The 19,256-nt window shown below is 50.1% G+C and overlaps 1 protein-coding gene across 2 annotated transcripts in view; it reads left to right on the top strand.

The window, feature by feature from the left end:
* Positions 1 to 19,256, top strand: part of LOC119951298 (prospero homeobox protein 1-like) — a 75,005-nt gene that overhangs the window by 21,845 nt on the left and 33,904 nt on the right. The window contains exon 2 of one of the 2 annotated variants that reach the window (XM_038774377.1): positions 15,010 to 16,766. In XM_038774377.1, coding sequence (XP_038630305.1) covers positions 15,171 to 16,766 — 1,596 coding nt within the window. In that variant the 5' untranslated portion in view covers positions 15,010 to 15,170. Of the gene's footprint in view, positions 1 to 14,968; positions 16,767 to 19,256 lie in introns of those variants that run through there. The other variant, XM_038774387.1, reaches the window with a different exon arrangement.

The following is a 19,256-nucleotide window of genomic DNA, read 5'->3' as shown; positions in this document are numbered from 1 at the left end:
CTAACCACGAGGCCACCGTGCTGCCCTGTCGGCGATTCCTGACATGTTTGAGAGCCCTGGGTGAGGGTTGGCTTTTGGGTGACAGGGGTTACCCGTTGCAGCCATGGCTGATGACACCTATCCAGCAGCCACAGACTGACGCTAGCGGAGTTGACCAGACGCACGGATTCCACATCCCAACCCCCCCCCCCCCCCCCCCCCACCTGCACCCATTCCGTGATACATACCTGTAGCACTACGGGGTGGGGGCCTTGGGTTGGCAGTAACAGCAGGTCTGGTCCATGGGATGGGGGGGGGGGGGGGGGGGGCGATAACAACCCCTATGCGATGAGCCCTGGTGCTCCGCATCATGTGACAATATCTGACTCGTGCCCATGGCTTTACCATCCACCTTGATAATCCCTGCAGGCGGGCTGGCCATTCCTTTGCACGGTTGCACAGTATCCCTGGGGTGGCAGTGTTCGACAGTCGTGGGGCGGGCGAGAGGTGGTGGGGGAGCACTGGCCACCCACACGGCCTGCACTACTCCCCCTCCACCTGGAGACACGCTCTGGTCTCGACCAGCGTCTGCACGCTCGCGGCTATGGAGTACAGGGAGTGGACCACCTCCGTTTGGGGCTGCGCCACATCACGCTGCGACTGTGCCACCATCTTCTGGGTCGGTGTTACATAAGCCAGTGACTGCACCACCTCCCTCTGGGACTGGGCCACCTCCCTCAGTGTCTGCGCCACGCCGGCCAGCGCCTGGACAATGCCGCCGACAGTTCCAGCCATGGCCTGCTGTGACTGGGCCACGCTGAGGAGTGCCGCTACAATGTCCAGCTGGCTCTGGCCTGGGCATCGGCCAGTGCCTGCACTGAGTGCCCCAGGCTTTGGCCATGCTGACCCATAGCCGAAACTGTCGCCCCAATGCCTCCACCGCAGACGCCCCTGCGCTGTGCCGGTGCGCCGGCAGGTGCTGGATGCTCGCTGACATCCCCTCGTGTATTCACCGTATCTTCATGGTTGTTGGGACTGGATGTTTGAGAAGCCAGGGATCCGTCTGGACAGAAGCTAGTTCCTGGGGTCGGCCTGCCCACCGACTGCCTGGCTCCTCGAGGACTCCTACCTCCACCTGCTGTACCAGATCAACTGTGTGGTGAGCACCAGATAGTGTCCCAGGAGCCTCTTCACTAAAGTGCCCAACCAAAATGTATGTCTCTGGGATGGTGGAGGATGTTGGAGACAGCTGTGATGGAAATTCACTGTCAACCTCTGACCCGAGCTCCGGGGTGTCCAGAGTCTTGGCGGAGGACTGGTGTCCGAACTGCTCTCCTCGTCACTGCTTGGCTCACCAGGTGCCGCTGGCTGGGGCCACCAGTTGGACCCGCCCCATTTCCGGCAAGTCCTGCAAGACACAAGACAGCATGCATGATTAGACCGCGGGCCAAAGTGGGGTTGTTGTCAGTTGTGGGTGAGGGACAGGTATCCACACACGTGTCATGGGGAACCGCAATTCAGCGGGGTCTCACTTCCTCGCCAGTGACCGCACTCCACCACGGCGACCTCCCGTTCCTACGAGCCGCCAGCCATGTCCAGGGCCCACTGCTCGGCCATGGTGAGGGACCGCAGGTCTGGTGGTTCCTCTCCCGTCTTCTCCAGCTCCCGGCGGTTGTGCGCGGCCTTCTGGAGGGGTCATACAACAACACTGTTGGACAGTCTGACCCATGCAGCCCTGGGGTGGGTAGCTGATGGCCTCAGTGGCCAGGGCACCCGGCCATGGCGGCTGAAATGGGTGCTGGCATGTGGGGCAGGGTTGAGATTCGGCCGTCCATCCGGGGGGGAGGAGGGGGTGGGTTACAGGTGTGTGTGGGGTGGGGGTCAGTGCCAGGGGCACAGTGCTGCCAACTCACCCTGACTACACAGAGGAGATCGTGAATCCGGCACTGTTTTTCATTAGAATTGATTGTGTTCCACGTGGCACCGGTGCTACCCCATTAGTGGTAATGGATTCGGTGCAGGTGTGGCACCGATTTTTCTGTCCTGGAAGTCCACGGACTCTCCGTTGACGTCAACACTTAGAAATGGAGAACCCAGCCAAATGTATCTAATTGCATCGTATGCACCGGTATCAGTCAATGAGTTGTATTGATGGAATGCTTTACATTAACTTCCCAAACTTCTATTCAGTAGCTTTGATTCCAGCTAATGTTTTAAAATAAGAAGGTGCAATAACTTATGTTTATTTATTTTCTATTTGGAGTATCCAATTCTTTTTTTTTCTAATTAAAGGGCAATTTAGCGTGGCCAATTCACCTACCCTTCAGATCTTTTGGGTTGTGGGGGTGAGACCCATGAAGACACGGGGAGAATGTGCAAACTCCACACGGGCAGTGACCCGGGATCGAACCTCGGTCCTGAGCGCCGTGAGGAGCAGTGTTAACCACTGCGTCACCGTGCCGCCCCTATAACTTATGAATTATCATAATGAAGGTTCACAGGAACATACTAATACAAAATATGAAACCGAGGCACATAAGGAGATATCAGGGCAGATGACAAAAGCTTGATTGTAGAGTAGAGATGAAGAGGTCAGGTACAGTATTACAGAGCTTGGAGCCAAGGGAACTGATATATTTCAAAAGGTTTGCTAGGGTAAAATAAACGTTAACATCTTTTTTTTAAAAAAGACACATTTGCGCATCTATGTTTTGGGTGCTCGGAAACAATGACAGTGTTTTTATTATACACTTATTATAGTGTTTTAAAATTAATTTAGAGTACCCAATTAATTTTTTTCCAATTAAGCAACAATTTAGCGTGGCCAATCCACCTAGCCTGCACATCTTTTGGGATGTGGGGGTGAAACCCACACAAACACTGGGAGAATGTGAAAACTCCACACGGACAGTGACCCAGAGCCAAGATCGAACCTGGGACCTCGGCGCCATGAGGCAGCAGTGCTAACCCACTGCGCCACCGTGCTGCCCATAACTTATTATAGTTTTAATGAGTTCTGTAAACTTTAGGAAGTATATTAATTTGAGGGAGAGAAGGGCGAGGATTGAAGAGAAAGGGGGAGTGAGTGTGTGTGTCTTCCTTCATTTAATGTTACTTCAACTTTCAACAGGAAATACCAGTTGGATCTTTAGAGTTGCAAGTTGCATCTTGCAAGTTGCGTGAATTCGGGGTAAAGGTGAGAGAGTGGAACCAGAGGGAGAATGGGATGCACCTGGAGACAGTCCTGTGATCTGGTAGAAACTGGGATGCTCCCGTACCTTAGTAACAATAACAAGTTGCATTTATATCTTGCCTCTATGTCCCAAAGCCCTTCATAGGAGTGGTATCAAACTAAATTTGACACCAAGCCACATAAGCAGTTATTGGGGCAGGTGACCAGTAGTCTCCCTAGAGGTAGGTTGTAAGGATCATCCTTGAAGAGGGGTGACTGGGAGTTTCAGAGCTTGGGCTCTTGGCAGTTGAAGATGGAGGTGATTGAAGTCAAGATTCACAAGATGTGAGAACTGGAGAAGCGCAGAGATCTGGGAGGTTGCAGGGCTGGAGCAGATTACTTTGAAAAGGAGGGGTGAGCCCTGGAAGGATCTGATAACATGGATGAGAATTTTAAAATCCAGTTACTGCTTAATCCCAGGAGCCAATTTTGGTTGGGAAGACGAAAAGGACAAATTAGGAAAGTGAGGCAAAGTTTTGGATGACCTCAGGTTTACGGCATTGGAATGTGAGAGCCAACCAGGGGTGCATTGAAATTGCCAAATGTAGAGGGGAACAAAGGCACAGATAAATATTTGAGTCAGGGACCGAGTCAGCCAATGTTACAGTAAGAATTTTACAACACCAGGTTAAAGTCCAACAGGTTTGTTTCAAACACTAGCTTTCGGAGCACTGCTCCTTCCTCAGATGACTGAAGAGGTATGTTCCAGAAACATATATATATGGACAAAGTCAAAGATACAAGACAATGCTTAGAATGCGAGCATTTGCAGCTAATTAAATCTTTACAGATCCAGAGATAGGGGTAATCCCAGGTTAAAGAGGTGTGAATTGTCTCAAGCCAGGACAGTTGGTAGGATTTCACAAACCCAGGCCAGATGGTGGGGGATGAATGTAATGCGACATGAATCCCAGATCCCGGTTGAGGCCGCACTCATGTGTGCGGAACTTGGCAATAAGTTTCTGCTCAGTTATTCTGCGTTATCACACATCCTGAAGGCCGCCTTGGAGAACACTTACCCGTAGGTCAGAGGCTGAATGCCTTTGACTGCTGAAGTGTTCCCCGACTGGAACGGAACATTCCTGCCTGGTGATTGTCGCGCAATGTCCGTTCATTCGTTGTCGCAGCGTTTACATGGTCTCGCGCGACAACCCGTGCGACTCGACCAACATTGTCTACCTCATACGCTGCAGGAAAGGATGTCCCGAAGCGTGGTACATTGGCGAGACCATGCAGGTGCTGCGACAACAAATGAACGGACATCGCGCGACAATCACCAGGCAGAAATGTTCCCTTCCAGTTGGGGAACACTTCAGCAGTCAAGGGCATTCAGCCTCTGATCTCCGGGTAAGCGTTCTCCAAGGCGGTCTTCAGGACGCGCGACATCGCAGAATCGCTGAGCAGAAACCTATAGCCAAGTTCCGTACACATGAGTGCGGCCTCAACCGGGACCTGGGATTCATGTTGCATTACATTCATCCCCCACCATCTGGCCTGGACTTGTGAAATCCTACCAACTGTCCTGGTTTGAGACAATTCACACCTCTTTAACCTGGGGTTACCCCTATCTCTGGATCTGTAAAGACTTAATTATCTGCAAATGCTCGCATTCTAAGCATTGTCTTGCATCTTTGAATTTGTCTATATATATGTTTCTGGAACATACCTCTTCATTCACCTGAGGAAGGAGCAGTGCTCCGAAAGCTAGTGTTTGAAACAAACCTGTTGGACTTTAACTTGGTGTTGCAAGACTTCTTACTGTGCTCACCCCAGTCCAACGCCGGCATCTCCACATCACAGCCAATGTTACGGAGGTGGAAATAGGTGGTTTCAGTGATGGTAAAAGCAAATTACTGTGGATGCTGGAATCTGAAACAAAAACAGGAAATACTGCACAATCTCAGCAGGTCTGACAGCATCTATGGGGACAAAAGGGAGCTAACGTTTAGAGTCTGGATGGCTTTGACAAAGAATCATCCAGACTCGAAACATTAGCTCTCTTTTCTCTCCCCAGATGGTGTCAGACCTGCTAAGATTGCCCAGTATTTTCTTTTTGGTCTCCGTGATGGATATATGGTCAGAAACTCATCTCAAGAGTCACCAAGGTTGCAAACATTGGTAAATGGCCATGGGAGTATGTGAGAAATGGGGGAGGGAATATCCTGGAGTTCAACAGTACTCTGGTGAGTCTGCTAGAGTTGGCAGAATGAGTGAGGAAAGGAGCTTTCGATCTACCATCACTGCAGAGGGGAACATATGAATCTATGTGTTCACACTCTTGCAGAAGGTTCCTGCTGCCTGTTGCTGAGGGGGTGGAGGACGGAGGGGGTAGTTGTGACTGTTCCTGGATGTATATCTCCACTTGTTTCCGTACATTCAGACCTCCTTGTTTCAGCCACCTGGTAACAAATGAAGAAAGAAGGTTAACTTTACTAATAAAAGAAGACATTAATAAATTGTAAAATGATCATATAATTGGGAAATGAATTTCTGTATGGATAAGCGTGAGGCGGTCTTTTTAGTTAGAAGATTGAGGCTACAGACAGCTTCAATAATAATACACTCCAATGGGGTTATGGAACAGAGGTATCTGGGTTTATAAATCAACAAATCCCTGAAACAAGTGGTGTAGGTTAATAAGGCCATAAAAAAACACCTAACATTACAAGGCTCATTCCGAGAGGAATTGAATAGAAAGACGCAGAAGTTATGCAAAACCTATATTGCAGACTGTAATGGGTTACTGTGGATTGTTTTGATCTCCAGAATATCAAACAAAAAGGATTAAAGATGATGTAAAGTAATAATCATAAGGATGATATCAGTACAGCAAATATATATTTATTGCCAAAGGCTGGGGCTCTACTCGAAAAAGAGGAGGATGATGGGTGACCAGGTATTGTTCTTTTAAGATGATGAAAAAGTTTGATGTAGAAAAGATGTTTACAGATGAGGGAAGAGTTCAAAACTAGAAGTCATAAATATAAGACAAGGATACAATGGAACTGTTGGGGAGATTTGGGGCATTCTCAAGCTACAAGCTGAACTTGGGTAAAAGTGAGTTTTATGGTGTCTTCTCCAGGGGCGGGAGTCGGAGTGGGGAGAGGAGGTGGGGGGGGGGGGGGGGTTTGGTATTTTGGGTGGCAACAACCCACTTCAGGTACTTGGGTGTGTGCATGGTCTGAGATTGGGCCCGGCTTCGTAAATTGAACTTCGAGTCTGATAGGTAGGGTTTTTATAAAATATATTTATTCTCTCCTTTTTTCACATTTTCTCCCAAATTTACACCAAACAATAATCAGTAACGAATGCAATGTCAATCCCCATATCAATAACAACAATGCCATCCTCCCACCAAACCCCCAAACATTAACCTGCATGTTAACATAAGCAAATGATGTCTGCGTGGGTTTCGCCCCCACAACCCAAAAATGTGCAGAGTAGGTGGATTGGACACGCTAAATTGCCCCTTAATTGGAAAAAATAATTGGGTAATCTAAATTAAAAAAAAAAATATATATATATATAAGCAAATGACAAAAAGGAATCCGGAATCATCCATAGTCACCATTAACACACACAGGACCCCCCCCCCCCCCCCCCCCCCCAATGTTCGATGTAATCCAATTCTCGAAAATACATAGTGAATAACGCCCATGAATTGTAGAACCCCTCAATCCTTCCCCTCAGTTCAAATTTGACCTTCGCAAGAGTCAAGAATTCCAGCAGGTCTCCCCGCCACGCCAGGGGACAGGAATCTCCTTCGGGCGATCAACAAGGCGAAGGCTACAACATCTGCCTCCGCAACCGTTTCCAACCCCGGCTGGTCTGACACCCCAAATATAGCCTGCCGAGGGCCCGGGTCCAGTTTCACATGCACTACTTTAGAGATTATCCTAAAAACCTCCTTCCAGTAATCCTCCAGCTTTGGACAGGACCAAAACATATAATTGTGGATTGCTGGGCCGCCTCCGCAACGTTCACACACATCTTCTACCCCCTCAAAGAGCCGGCTCATCCTCACCCTTGTAAGGTGCGCGCTATACACCACCTTCAGCTGTATCAGCCCCAACCTCGCACACGAGGTGGAGGCGTTCACCCTCCGGAGCACCTCACACCAGAACCTCTCCTCCATACCCGTTCCCAACTCTTCCTCCCACTTTGCCTTCATCCCTTCCAGCGGCGCCTTCTCCTCTTCCAAAATAGCCCCGGAAACCGCCGATACTACCCTCTTCTCTAGTGCCCCTGTCGTCAGCACCTCCTCCAGCATTGTGCAAGCCGGCTCTACTGGAAAGCTCTGTATCTCCTTTCTGGCAAAGTCTTGAACCTGCATGTATCTAAATATTTCCCCCTGCTCCAGCCCATACTTCGCTCCCAGCTCCTTCAATCCTGCAAACTGACCCCCAAGAAACAAATCTTTTAGTGTCCTAATTCCTTTCTCCTCCCTTCTCTGAAACTTTCCATCCCAGTTCCCTGGCTCAAATCTATGGTTCACCCGAATCGGCATTTCCCTTGACTCTGCCCCCAACCCGAAGTGCTGGCGAAACTGCCTCCAGATTCTCAACGAAGCTATTACTACTGAACTCACTGAGTATCTCCCCGGGGCCGTTGGGAGCGGCGCTGTTGCTAGCGCCTTCAATCCCAACCCCCTACACAAACTCTCCTCCATTCTGACCCATTGGGAGTCAACCCCTCTGACCCAGCTCTGTATCTTCTCCACATTCGCTGCCCAGTAATAATACATCAGGTTCGGAAGACCCATGTCCCCTGCCTGCCTACCTCTCTGTTGTAGAAACTTCTAATTCTGGCCACCTTCCCTCCCCATATGAATGAGGTAATCATTGATATGTATGGTTAAGACAGGTCTGCAGGGTGGGATAGTCTTCCCCTGTTGTTGGCCTGTCGGGTGCAGGCGTGAAGATGAATATTTAAAAAAAATAAAATAAATTTAGCGTACCCAATGCATTTTCTCCAATTAAGGGGCAATTTAGCGCGGCCAATCCACCTACCCTGCTTATCTTTCAAGTTGTGGGGGTAAGGCTCACGCAAACGGGGAGAATGTACAAACTCCAGAAGAGGAATATTTTGCCGCGGTTTTTATTTTTATTTCAATTTCAGTGCCTGCCGATCTTTTTGCCGAAGTCGTTCTTTAAGGAGGTGGACAGGTTGGTTTTGTTGTTTGCCTGGGCAGGTAAGGTGGCTAGGATTAGGAAGATGGTACTTCAGAGAGGGTGGCAGTCAGGGGGTGGCAGTAAGGGGTGGTTGGGCTTTCCAAACTTGTACTATTACTGGGTGGCAAAGACGGAGAAGGTGTGGGGTTGGAGTAGGGAGATGGAAGCTTTCTGGGTGAGGATGGAGCTAGGTTCTTGTAGGGGGTCGGGGTTGCGGGCGCTGGCAACTGCGCTGCTCCCGTTTACCCCAAGAGTCCTTCAGTGGTGGCAATGCTGAAAATATGGAGGCAATTTTGGCAGCACTTTAGGTTAGGGGCGGGGTCGAGGTTGATGCTGATCCGAGGGAACCATGGGTTCAATCCTGGGAGGATGGATGTGCGGTTTTGTGGATGGGAGGAAAGAGGGGTGATGGAGATGAAGGATCTGTTTTTGGAAGGGCGGTTCACAAGTTTGGAGGAGGTGGGGGTGAAGTTTGGGTTCCTGTGTGGGGAGGGTTTTAGGTGCATGCTGGTGCGGGACTTTGCGAAAAAGGTCTTTCCGTCCTTTCAGGTAGCTCCTTCTCCTTGCTGCTGGAGTAGGTGTCGTTGGTGATAAGTTGGGGGATGGGCCATCTCAGAAATTTATGGGAGGATTTTGGAGAAAGATGAGGAGAGTACTCTCCGTTTCTGACGCTGGAGCAGAATTCATGGACTTCCATGACAGCAGAACTAGTGGTGAAACTGGATCGATTCAGCAACTGTGGAGGGGCTAGCACTGGCACTACCTGGAACACAATCGATTCCAATGAAAAACGATGGTTGGATTCGCCGGGTCTGTGATCGACACTCAGGAGGATGACAAGTTGCAGCTGCAGATACACATTACAATCCGCAGACACATTCATCCCAGCCAACAAGCTGGCACTGGTTGTGCTGGAGCATGCCCATACAGCTGATGAGCCAGCTGGAGGCAGAGATCACCTAGAGGGACACCTATATGACCAGTGGCTCTAGGTTCATAGTGGGCTGTCAGCGGCATGGCTGCCTTTCCGGTTGTGGCAATGGTGTTCCATGTCCGTCCATCCCAACCCTACAGCCCACCTCCTGGCCATCCCCTGCTACTCCTCCGCCCTCCCCCTGGCCCTGGCAGAAACCCCCAATGAGCAGCACAACTGTCAGCAAACTATGGCGATGTTGGACATTTTCCGTACTCCCTCAGCAGCCACGACGCTGGTGTGGCGCTAACAATTGCACACAAAGACTCGAATGGGTACAAGAGAGGCTTTATTACAGTGAGATGCTATTCCTTCCTTCAGCTGCAGCTGTAGAATGGCATCTCAGGGAAACTTACGAATATTTATACTGCTCCCTGTGGGCGGAGCTAGACGGCAGGGGCTTACCGGAAAACCTGTAATACAGGTACTGTCGTACATCCCCTAATGCAAGCACACACATATATATACAGTGGTAGATCACCACATTCACCCCCTGTAAAAAATGAGTCCGGCGGGGGTGACGTGAAACTATAATACATAAACGTGATCTATTTACAGAGGGGGGAGAAAAAAAAAGAACCAAGTGTCCATCGGGCAACCCGGTGCCCGTCGCAGGTTGAGTCGGACCGGCGGTCGTACGGTCCGTTGTGAGCGACGCAGCAGTGGTGGCGACGTCTGCACAGGCGGTGCCGGCGTCGACGGCGTAGGTGCTGGCGGTTTGGTGCTGGCGGTGTTGGTGCTGGCCAGTGGCTGGATGACTCCGGTAGCGAGCCAAAATCTTCCATGTCCTCTAGTGTGGGCAGGGGAACAAGTGATGGACCTGGTGGGGCTGAAATCGGGGGCGCCGGGGAAAAGGAGGGTGGCGCATGGGTAGGGAGGAGTGTGGGCATGGGATCGGCACCCGAGGGAGCCAGGTCCCTGAGCGAGACTGCATCCTGGCGGCCGTCGGGGAACTCCACGTAGGCATATTGGGGGTTCATGTGGAGCAGGCATACCTTGTCCACCAGAGGGTCTGCTTTGTGGAGCCTGACATGCCTACGAAGAAGGACCGGCCCTGGAGCTGCGAGCCACGTCGGGAGCGACACCCCGGATGTAGACTTCCTAGGGAAGGCAAAAACACGTTCATGGGGTGTGTTGTTTGTTGCGGTGCACAGCAGTGACCGAATGGAATGGAGCGCGTCAGGGAGGACCTGCTGCCAGCGAGCGGCTGGGAGGTTCTTGGACCGTAGGGCCAGCTGGACGGCCCTCCATACCGTCCTGTTCTCCCTCTCTACCTGCCCGTTTCCCCGGGGGTTGTAGCTGGTCGTCCTGCTGGAGGCGATACCCCTGCTGAGCAGGAACTGACGCAGCTCATCACTCATGAACGAAGATCCCCTGTCACTGTGGATATAGTCGGGGAAACCGAACAGAGCGAATATGGAATGAAGGGCCTTGATGACGGTGGCAAACGTCATATCCGGGCATGGGATGGCGAAGGGGAACCTAGAGATTTCATCGACCACACTAAGGATGTAGGTGTTGCGGTCGGTGGAGGGAAGCGGCCCTTTGAAATCCACGCTGAGGCGTTCAAACGGGCAGGACACTTTCACCAGGCGCGCGCGGTCTGGCCAGTAGAAGTGCGGCTTGCACTCCGCACAGACCTGCCAGTCTCTGGTGACTGTCCGTACTTCCTCGACGGAGTAGGGCAGATTGCAGGCTTTGACCAGATGGTACAATCGAGTGACCCCCGGATGGCAAAGGCTCTCGTGTAAGGCACGGAGCTGGTTCACTTGTGCGCTGGCACATGTACCTCGGGATAGGGCGTCTGGGGGCTCGTTGAGCTTGCCGGGGCGATACAAGATCTCGTAATTATAGGTGGAGAGCTCGATTCTCCACCGCAAGGTTTTGTCGTTTTTGATCTTGCCCCGCTGCGTGTTGTTAAACATGAAGGCTACCGACCATTGGTCAGTGAGGAGAGTGAATCTCCTGCCGGCCAGGTAATGCCTCCAGTGCCGCACCGCTTCAATGATTGCCTGGGCCTCCTTCTCAACAGAGGAATGTCGGAGGCATGGAGGGTGCGGGAAAGGAATGCCACGGGTCTGCCAGCTTGGTTTAGAGTGGCGACAAGGGCGACATCTGAAGTGTCGCTCTCTACCTGGAAGGGCAGTGTCTCATCTACTGCGTGCATCCCGGTCTTGGCTATGTCTGAGCGAATACGAGCGAATGCCTGTTGTGCCTCGGCCGTGAGGGGAAATTGTGTGGACTAGATCAGTGGGCGGGCCTTGTCTTTGGTATTGTGGGACCTACTGAGCGTAGTAAGAAAAGAACCCCAGGCATCGTTTGAGAGCCTTGGGGCAGTGGTGGAAGGGGAGCTCCATGAGGGGGCGCATGCGGTCGGGATCGGGCCCCAGTAGTCCGTTTTGGACAACGTAGCCGAGGATGGCTAAGCGGTCTGTGCTGAACACTCACTTCTCCTTGTGAGGTTGAGGAGAGATGCGGTGTGGAGAAATTTTGCAAGGTTGGCGTCATGGTCCTGCTGGTCGTGGCCGCAGATGGTGACATTGTCTAAGTACGGAAACGTGGCCCGCAGTCCGTACTGGTCAACCATTCGGTCCATTTCTCGCTGAATTACCGAGACCCCGTTAGTGACGCCAAAGGGAACCCTAAGAAATTGATACAGTCGACCGTCTGCCTCGAAGGCAGTGTAGGGACGGTCCGATTTATGGATGGGGAGCTGGTGGTAGGTGGATTTCAGGTCAATTGTTGAGAAGATCCGGTACTGTGCAATCTGATTGACCATATCAGATATGCGAGGGAGAGGGTACGCGTCGAGCTGCGTGTACCGGTTGATGGTCTGGCTGTAGTCCACGACCATTCTGTGTTTCTCCCCAGTTTTAACCACCACCACTTGGGCTCTCCAGGGACTGTTGCTGGCCTCGATAATACCCTCCCGAAGCAGCCGCTGGACTTCGGACCTGATGAAGGTCTTGTCCTGGGTGTTGTACCGTCTGCTCCTGGTGGCGATGGGTCTGCAGTCAAATTGGCAAAGAGGGAGGGAGGGTCAACCTTGAGGGTCGTGAGGCCACAAACGGTGAGGGGAGATAGGGGTCCTACGAAATTGAGGGTGAGGCTCTGGAGGTTACGTTGGAAGTCCAGGCCCAGTAAAAGTGTCGCACAGAGGTTGGGGAGAACGTACAGGAGGAAACGGTTGAATTCAACGCCCTGTACGGTGAGTCTGACGAGACAGAAGCCCTGGATCAGGACAGAGTGGGATCCGGAGGCCAGGGAGATCCACAGGTCGGCGGGATGGACCGCGAGGGAGCAGCGTCTTACCGTGTCCGAATGGATGAAACTGTGCGTGCTCCCGGAGTCGATGAGGCAGGAGGTCGCATGGCCGTTGACAAGCACCGCCGTAGAAGCGGTGGCCAGGTTGCGAGGACGGGATTGGTCGAGCGTCATGGAGGCGAGTAGCGGGCGATCGACCGAAGAGTCCGCGATGCTCTGCCTCCAATGGGCCAAGTTCCCAACGGCAGGGCGCGATAGCGGCAACTGCGCGGGACTGACACACCGCTGCAAAGTGGCCTTTCTTGCCACAGGATTTGCAGGTCACGGTGCGGGCCGGGCAGCGCTGGCTGGGGTGCTTCTGCTGAGCGCAGAAGTAGCAGCGGCGACCCCTAGGGTGCGCGGTGAGGCGAGCAGCGCAGGCATACTGCACGGGAGCGGCCCCAGTCGGGGGGGGGTCGGTTTTGGGGTCCACGAGGGGTAGGATGGGTGGGCCGCGCAGTTTGATGGGTGGGCGGGGTAGGATTGCACATTACGGGAAGCGGCCATCATTGAGAGCGCTAAAGTCTTTGTTGCTGCAAGGTCGAGAGCGGCCCCTTCCAGCAGTCGTTGCCAGATGGGGTCCGATGCAATACCCGTCACAAAGGCATCCCACATGAGGAGATTCGAATGTTCCGCGGCCGAGACGGCCTGGCAGTCGCAGCCCCGTACTAGAGGGTTAAGGGCCCGCCAGAAGTCCTCAATCGACTCACCCGGTTGCTGAACGCGAGTGGCGAGTACATGTCTCGCAAACAGAGTTTTCGTCGACTGGGCGTAATTCTTTTTGAGAAGTTCCATGGCCCGGGCGTAGTTAGGCACGTCCTGAATCAGCGGGAACACGCTGGAGCTCAACCGTGAGTATAGGAGTTGTACCTTCTGAGCCTCCGATGAGGTGATGTAGACCTCGAAAACAGCCAGCCAGTGGTTAAAGTCTTTCCTGGCGTGCGGCGACTGCGGATCCAGCTGCAGGCGATCAGGCTTAATTCTGATGTCCATGATGTTGGAAAATCTCACTGTAATAAATTGTGGCGCTAACAATTGCACACAAAGACTCGAATCGGTACAAGAGAGGCTTTATTAATGAGATGCTATTCCTTCGGCTGCAGCTCCCTGTGGGCGGAGCTAGCCGGCAGGCGCTTACCGGAAAACCTGTAATATAGGTACTGTTACATCCCATAATGCAAGTGGTAGATCACCACAGCCGGTTTCACGATTTTTAAAAACACAAGTGAACCCTGCCGTTGGGAACTTGGCCCATTGGAGGCAGAGCGTCGCGGAGGCCCTGGAGAATACCGGGACTGGCCCACTAATGATATGCAAACGGTGTTTACTGTACGTGCGTTCCGGACCGCATTGATGCCTCTGTCAAGGTGACGGAGAATCGTGATTTGGCATCAAATCGGCGGCTGTCGCAATATTCGCGTCGGAACCTATTCTCCGCCCAATTGCGTTTCTCGATTTTGGCATTAGCCAACGGAAAATCCCGCCCAAGTGTCTCCGGAGGGGGTTAAGATCAAGCGGGAGGAGGAGCTGGGGATGGTGCTAGAGGAGGGATTGTGGTAGGAGGTGCTGCGAAGAGTGAATGCCACAATCTCTTGTGCGAGGCTGGGACTGATGCAGCTAAAGGTGATACGCAGGCCCACCTGACGAAGCAGAGGATGAGCCGGTTGTTTGCGGGCGAAAGAGGATATTTGTGAAAGGTGTGGGCGGGGCCAGCTAATCATGTGTATATATGTTCCGGGCCTGCCTGAAGATAAATTTTGGAGGTTGTTTTTCAGCACCATGTCAGCAATCTTGCACATGGACTTGGAGCCTCGACCCCTAGGGCCATATTTGAGGTGTCAGACCTGTCGGAGTTGCAGGCGGTTACAGGGGCGGAGTTAGCTTTCACCTCTCTGATCGCTCGCAGATCAGCTTCTCCACCCTTGCCTTGGTGTGGCTCGGGGATCTGATGGAGTTCCTGCATTTTGAGAAAGTGAAATTTTCCCTGAGAGTCGTGAATGAGGGGTTCCACAAAAGATGGGGTTTGCTTATTCTGCATTTTGGAGAGCTAATTACTGGCAACTGTTGGGGTGAGTGGGGTGCATTGGGAGGGCCGGGGGGGGGGTTTGTTTTGTAATGTTTTTCAAATGTTAAAAATTTGAATAAAAATTGTTTTTTAAAGAAAGGAATTGTGGGATATATTGATCGAGTGAGATAAAGTAAAATGGAAGGTGACTTTTATGAAGCATAAAGGCAGTGGATCTGTTGTGTGGAATGGCATGTTCCCGTGCTGTACACTTCACATACCCTGATGTGAATGCAAAATAAATTCTCTGAGAAAAGTAACGCCATTCTCCTCTTTTACTACCCAGGTCTTCTTGCTGCTTTTGAAAGGATGCGGCAGTAGGATTTTGAGTCCGTGGGAATGCCTGATCACTGGTATTGTTACATTTTTGTCCTTTAAACTTTATTCAAAAGTCAGAAACCCCTTTGATTCCTGTGTGCCCAGGCACCCTCGGTCTGCTCAGTGAATATGTCTGAGCAGGATATTCACAAGAGCTGTTACAGAGAAGGCGACAAAACAAATCAGCCCCCCATGCGCCTGAAAAAAAACTTCTTTGAAGACTCGGTGTCATCCTACTCCAGTAGGGCCATCGTCTCTCAATTTCTGGACAAAGCTACCAAGAAAAATAATCCAACAGATCAAGAGTTTTTCTTTTCTTCAAGGAATCTGCCCCATTCCACCGCAGAATCTTATCAGGAGGATAGCAGCTCCAGAGACAGTACACAGGAACTGGGCTCACCTTTCAGTCAACACCTCGCCATGAACAACAGTGAAGGGGATCGTCTGCTCGACAAACACTTGCAAGCGAAGAGGGCACGAGTAGAGAGCATCATTAGAGGGATGAGCAGTTCTCCAAATGCCATCCTCCTCAACAGTGAGTTTGAGAGGGAGTGCGGCCAACAGCATGCAGGTCTGGGAGACAAATACAAAGAGAACAAACGGAAGCAGAGGCTTCCTCAACAGCAGCAGAGGCAGGAGGCGAATCCCAGGAAACTTCCCAAATTAACTTCATCCCTCAAGGAGCACAGGCGAGATGAGTGCTATAGGTTGAAGCAGCAGCTGCAAGATATGCAGGGGAAACTTCTTGAACTGCAGGAAAAATTCTTCCAGGTATATGATGCCAGTGAATCAGAACATGAAGACCTGGAGGACGTATCTGATTCTAGCTTCCACTTGGATGGCCCCAACTGCAGTGCAGAGAATGGAGAAAATACTCCGAAAAGATTCCTTTCAGATATGGACCAAGGTTTCTCTGGTGACCGTGTTCAATCATTTGGCCAAAAGGAAAATCTGGTAACTGGCAAGGATGTGAACAAATATCAAGATATGGACAGAAAATTTAACAATCATAATCATTTTTCTCTCTCTCTTGTCAAGGGTGGATATCTTGCAGAGGCCCTTAAATATGAATTAACCAATGCAGTGGCTCACATTGTAGACTCAGCTGTGCAGTTGTTCTCTGTTAAACCTTCAAGCATCTCTTCTCAATCATTTCAAGGCCTGCCAGTCTCTCGCCCCAAGACTGATACACCCAATGACCCCAACACAAACTTAAGGACTGCCGATCATGAGTTTCAGTGCCCTGAAGATTCAGTGATGATGCACAGATATTTTGACAACTCTCGAAACTCCCACACCTTTGACATTCAGGATCAGACAGAGGCAATACCACTGGTAGTGAGGAAATCATCCCAAAACCAACCCAACATTGTGAGCCCAGTTATTACACAAGCTTGCCACATGCCTAATATCAAGACACCTTTAACATTAGCTCTAGGTTCGCAGATGCCTCTGATGGAATTGCCTGCACCTCTATTGAGATATGGAATGCAAAATGATAGGGGACATAGCCTCTCCGAGAATGACACTGCGTCTTCTGAATCAACACACCTTTCATGGGACACAGTCAAACAGAGATCAAAGGTTACCTCACATCATACAGCAAGTCAGCAGTACTCACACTTCCGTCAGAATCCAGCAGAGAATCTCTGTCTTTCTCGCATCAAGTCTGAATGTGGAGACTTGCATTCCATGGCAGATGTCACTCCATACAAGACAATTCACATATCCTTTCGAAGTAATTCTTTGTAAACTTGCTGAATATTGCAAAAACCTTCTGTTGTGTTGCAAAGCCAAATATAACACATCACCCACAGAGTAAAGCACCTCCTCAGAAAACCATCTTCTTCTGCACTTGTACAAGATTTCCATTCCTTTTCCACTGCCTCCACACATCCCTGAGGGGGAGGGGTGTCTCTGAATTGTAGTGCATGTTCAGTACTAATAGTTCCAAAATATCTTTGGCCTCCCAAACAGACAGCAACTGAATTAGACTACTTGTCATAAACGGTGCAATAAGAGGAGACTTTCATCTCATCAGCTGTGTATATTCAAGCTCAGGAACTAGATTTTAGATTATATAATCTGGCCAATCTACCACTCTCTTGAGACAACCTATCATAATCCTCTGCTGGGCTGCATAAATAATTACACTTTGGTATATCACTGTATCGCATTTTTACAAACCTATTATTTCATGCGATGTGGGCGTCGCTGACACGGTCACCATATGTTGCCCATCCCTAATTGCCCCTCAACTGAGAGCCTTTCTAGGTTATTTCTGAGGGAAGATGATAGGCAACTAGATTGCTGTGGGTCTGGGGTGACTAAAGGCCAGATTTCATTCCCTGAAGAGTATGAGTGAACCAAATACATTTTTACAATTGATGATAGTTTCATGGTCACCATTATTGAAGCTTTCAATTCTGGACTTTATTCATTGAATTTAATTCCACCAGCTTCCATGGTGGGATTCGAACCCATGCCCCCCCCAGCCCAGAGGATCACCTGGGCATCTGGATGACTAGTCCAATGATGTTACCATTACACCACCATCTCCCTCCTCATTGAAACTTTATACAATGTCTCAAGCACCAGATTCAGCTTTGCATCACTGCCAGTGGTCGGAAACTGACTCAAAAACAATAACTTGCATTTGTAATCTTTTTTTTCCCGATGAAATATCAGCTACTTTATTAATCAAATAGCTGAAGCATGTAAATTCATTTAACATTGACTTCAATACTTTTGTCCATCTGTCCGAGACCTTCCCAGTAATACTTCCCATGTTGTAAGGTTCTGGCAAAGTTGGCAGGATGTAGAAGTTTGTCTCTCTCCCTCTCTACCTCAACTGACTCTCTAGGTAGTGTCTGTCGGTCTTGGGTGTAAGTTTCTTGGCCGATGGAATGGAGGAGAGCACACCTGTAACCTTCTAACATTGCAAACTGCCACAAAGCCTATCACAAGTGTGTTATCAGACAAAACAAATTGACATCAAGCCAAATAAGCAAATATTAACAGAGTAGAAAAAGCTTATTCAAAGAGGTAAGTTTTAAGAAATGTCGGAAAGGAGATAGTAGACCTAGTTGAGGTGTATAAAATTATGAGTGGTTCAGATAGAGTGAATAGTTACTTACCCGTTACTTAGGCGGTCTGTAAGCAGGGGACATCATTTTAGGGTTAGATGTGAGAGGCTTAGAGGAGATTCAAGGGGAAATTGAGGGATCTGGAACTTACTACCTGACAGGGTGGTCAAAGCAGAAACCCTTGAACATTTAATAAGTACTTGGTTATGCGCTTGAAGTACCGTAACCTAAATAACTATGGACCAAGAGCTAAAAGTGGGATCAGACTGGGTGGCTACTTGTCAACTGACAGGCACAGTGGGCTGAATGACCTTGTAGATTTATATGATTTCTGTGAGAGGGTGGTAGCTAGCTGAAGAGATTGAGGGAGGGCATTCCAGAACTCCAGATTGAGACTGCTGAAGGCACAGCCGCCAATGCCATGGCTCCATGTGGCCAGGCAGCCAAGATTGTCCTTCCATCCTCTGTGGGAAGACGGATGTTTCTGAGACCAGCTTACCACAGCAAGGCAGAGAACAGCTCAACACAGAGGGTGGCAGATATGTATTGATATCTCAATCCTCTGTAGCACATCTCCAAGCCTTTATAGCAGAGGCTCTCCAATTTTAGTGTTCCTTGCAAATTGTTTATCTCAGTCCGTGACTCTTGAAAATGAATGGGCAAAAATTTCTGGGCTGGAGATATGTCATTTGATCTTGAAAGACCATGTGAATCAAAGAAAATACCTGGCCACAATACTCGTGCTTAGATTATGATAAAAATTATGCCCATTTGGCTTTTTTATTACCCTCAAGTGTAAAAAAAAAAGGTTTGTTCATGCATGCAATGGGGTTTCACCAGTGGGGTGAAAATGAAATTGTAAACGGTCAGAGAAATAGGGCAGCAGGTTTCAGATGGAACATCCAGTTAAATTTTAGCCTTGTACTTGAGGGAAATTTAATACAAGAGCTGGTTATGTTGGTCCATAACAGTCCAGAAATTAGATGATCCATTGCAACACTATCGAGGCTGGTGACAGCATCATGGTCATTTGGTTCCGTGACCTCTCTCGGATAGTGCAGTGCACTGAGGGCACTACTCACGAGTCCAGTGGCAACTTATCAGTCATGATGGAGCTGGGGTGGAGCAA

The sequence above is a fragment of the Scyliorhinus canicula genome, chromosome 2 (genome assembly GCF_902713615.1).
Source record: "Scyliorhinus canicula chromosome 2, sScyCan1.1, whole genome shotgun sequence".
Classification (NCBI taxonomy): Eukaryota; Metazoa; Chordata; class Chondrichthyes; order Carcharhiniformes; family Scyliorhinidae; genus Scyliorhinus; species Scyliorhinus canicula.
Note: the sequence above shows the minus strand (reverse complement) of the source record. Positions and strands in the feature narration are given on the sequence as shown.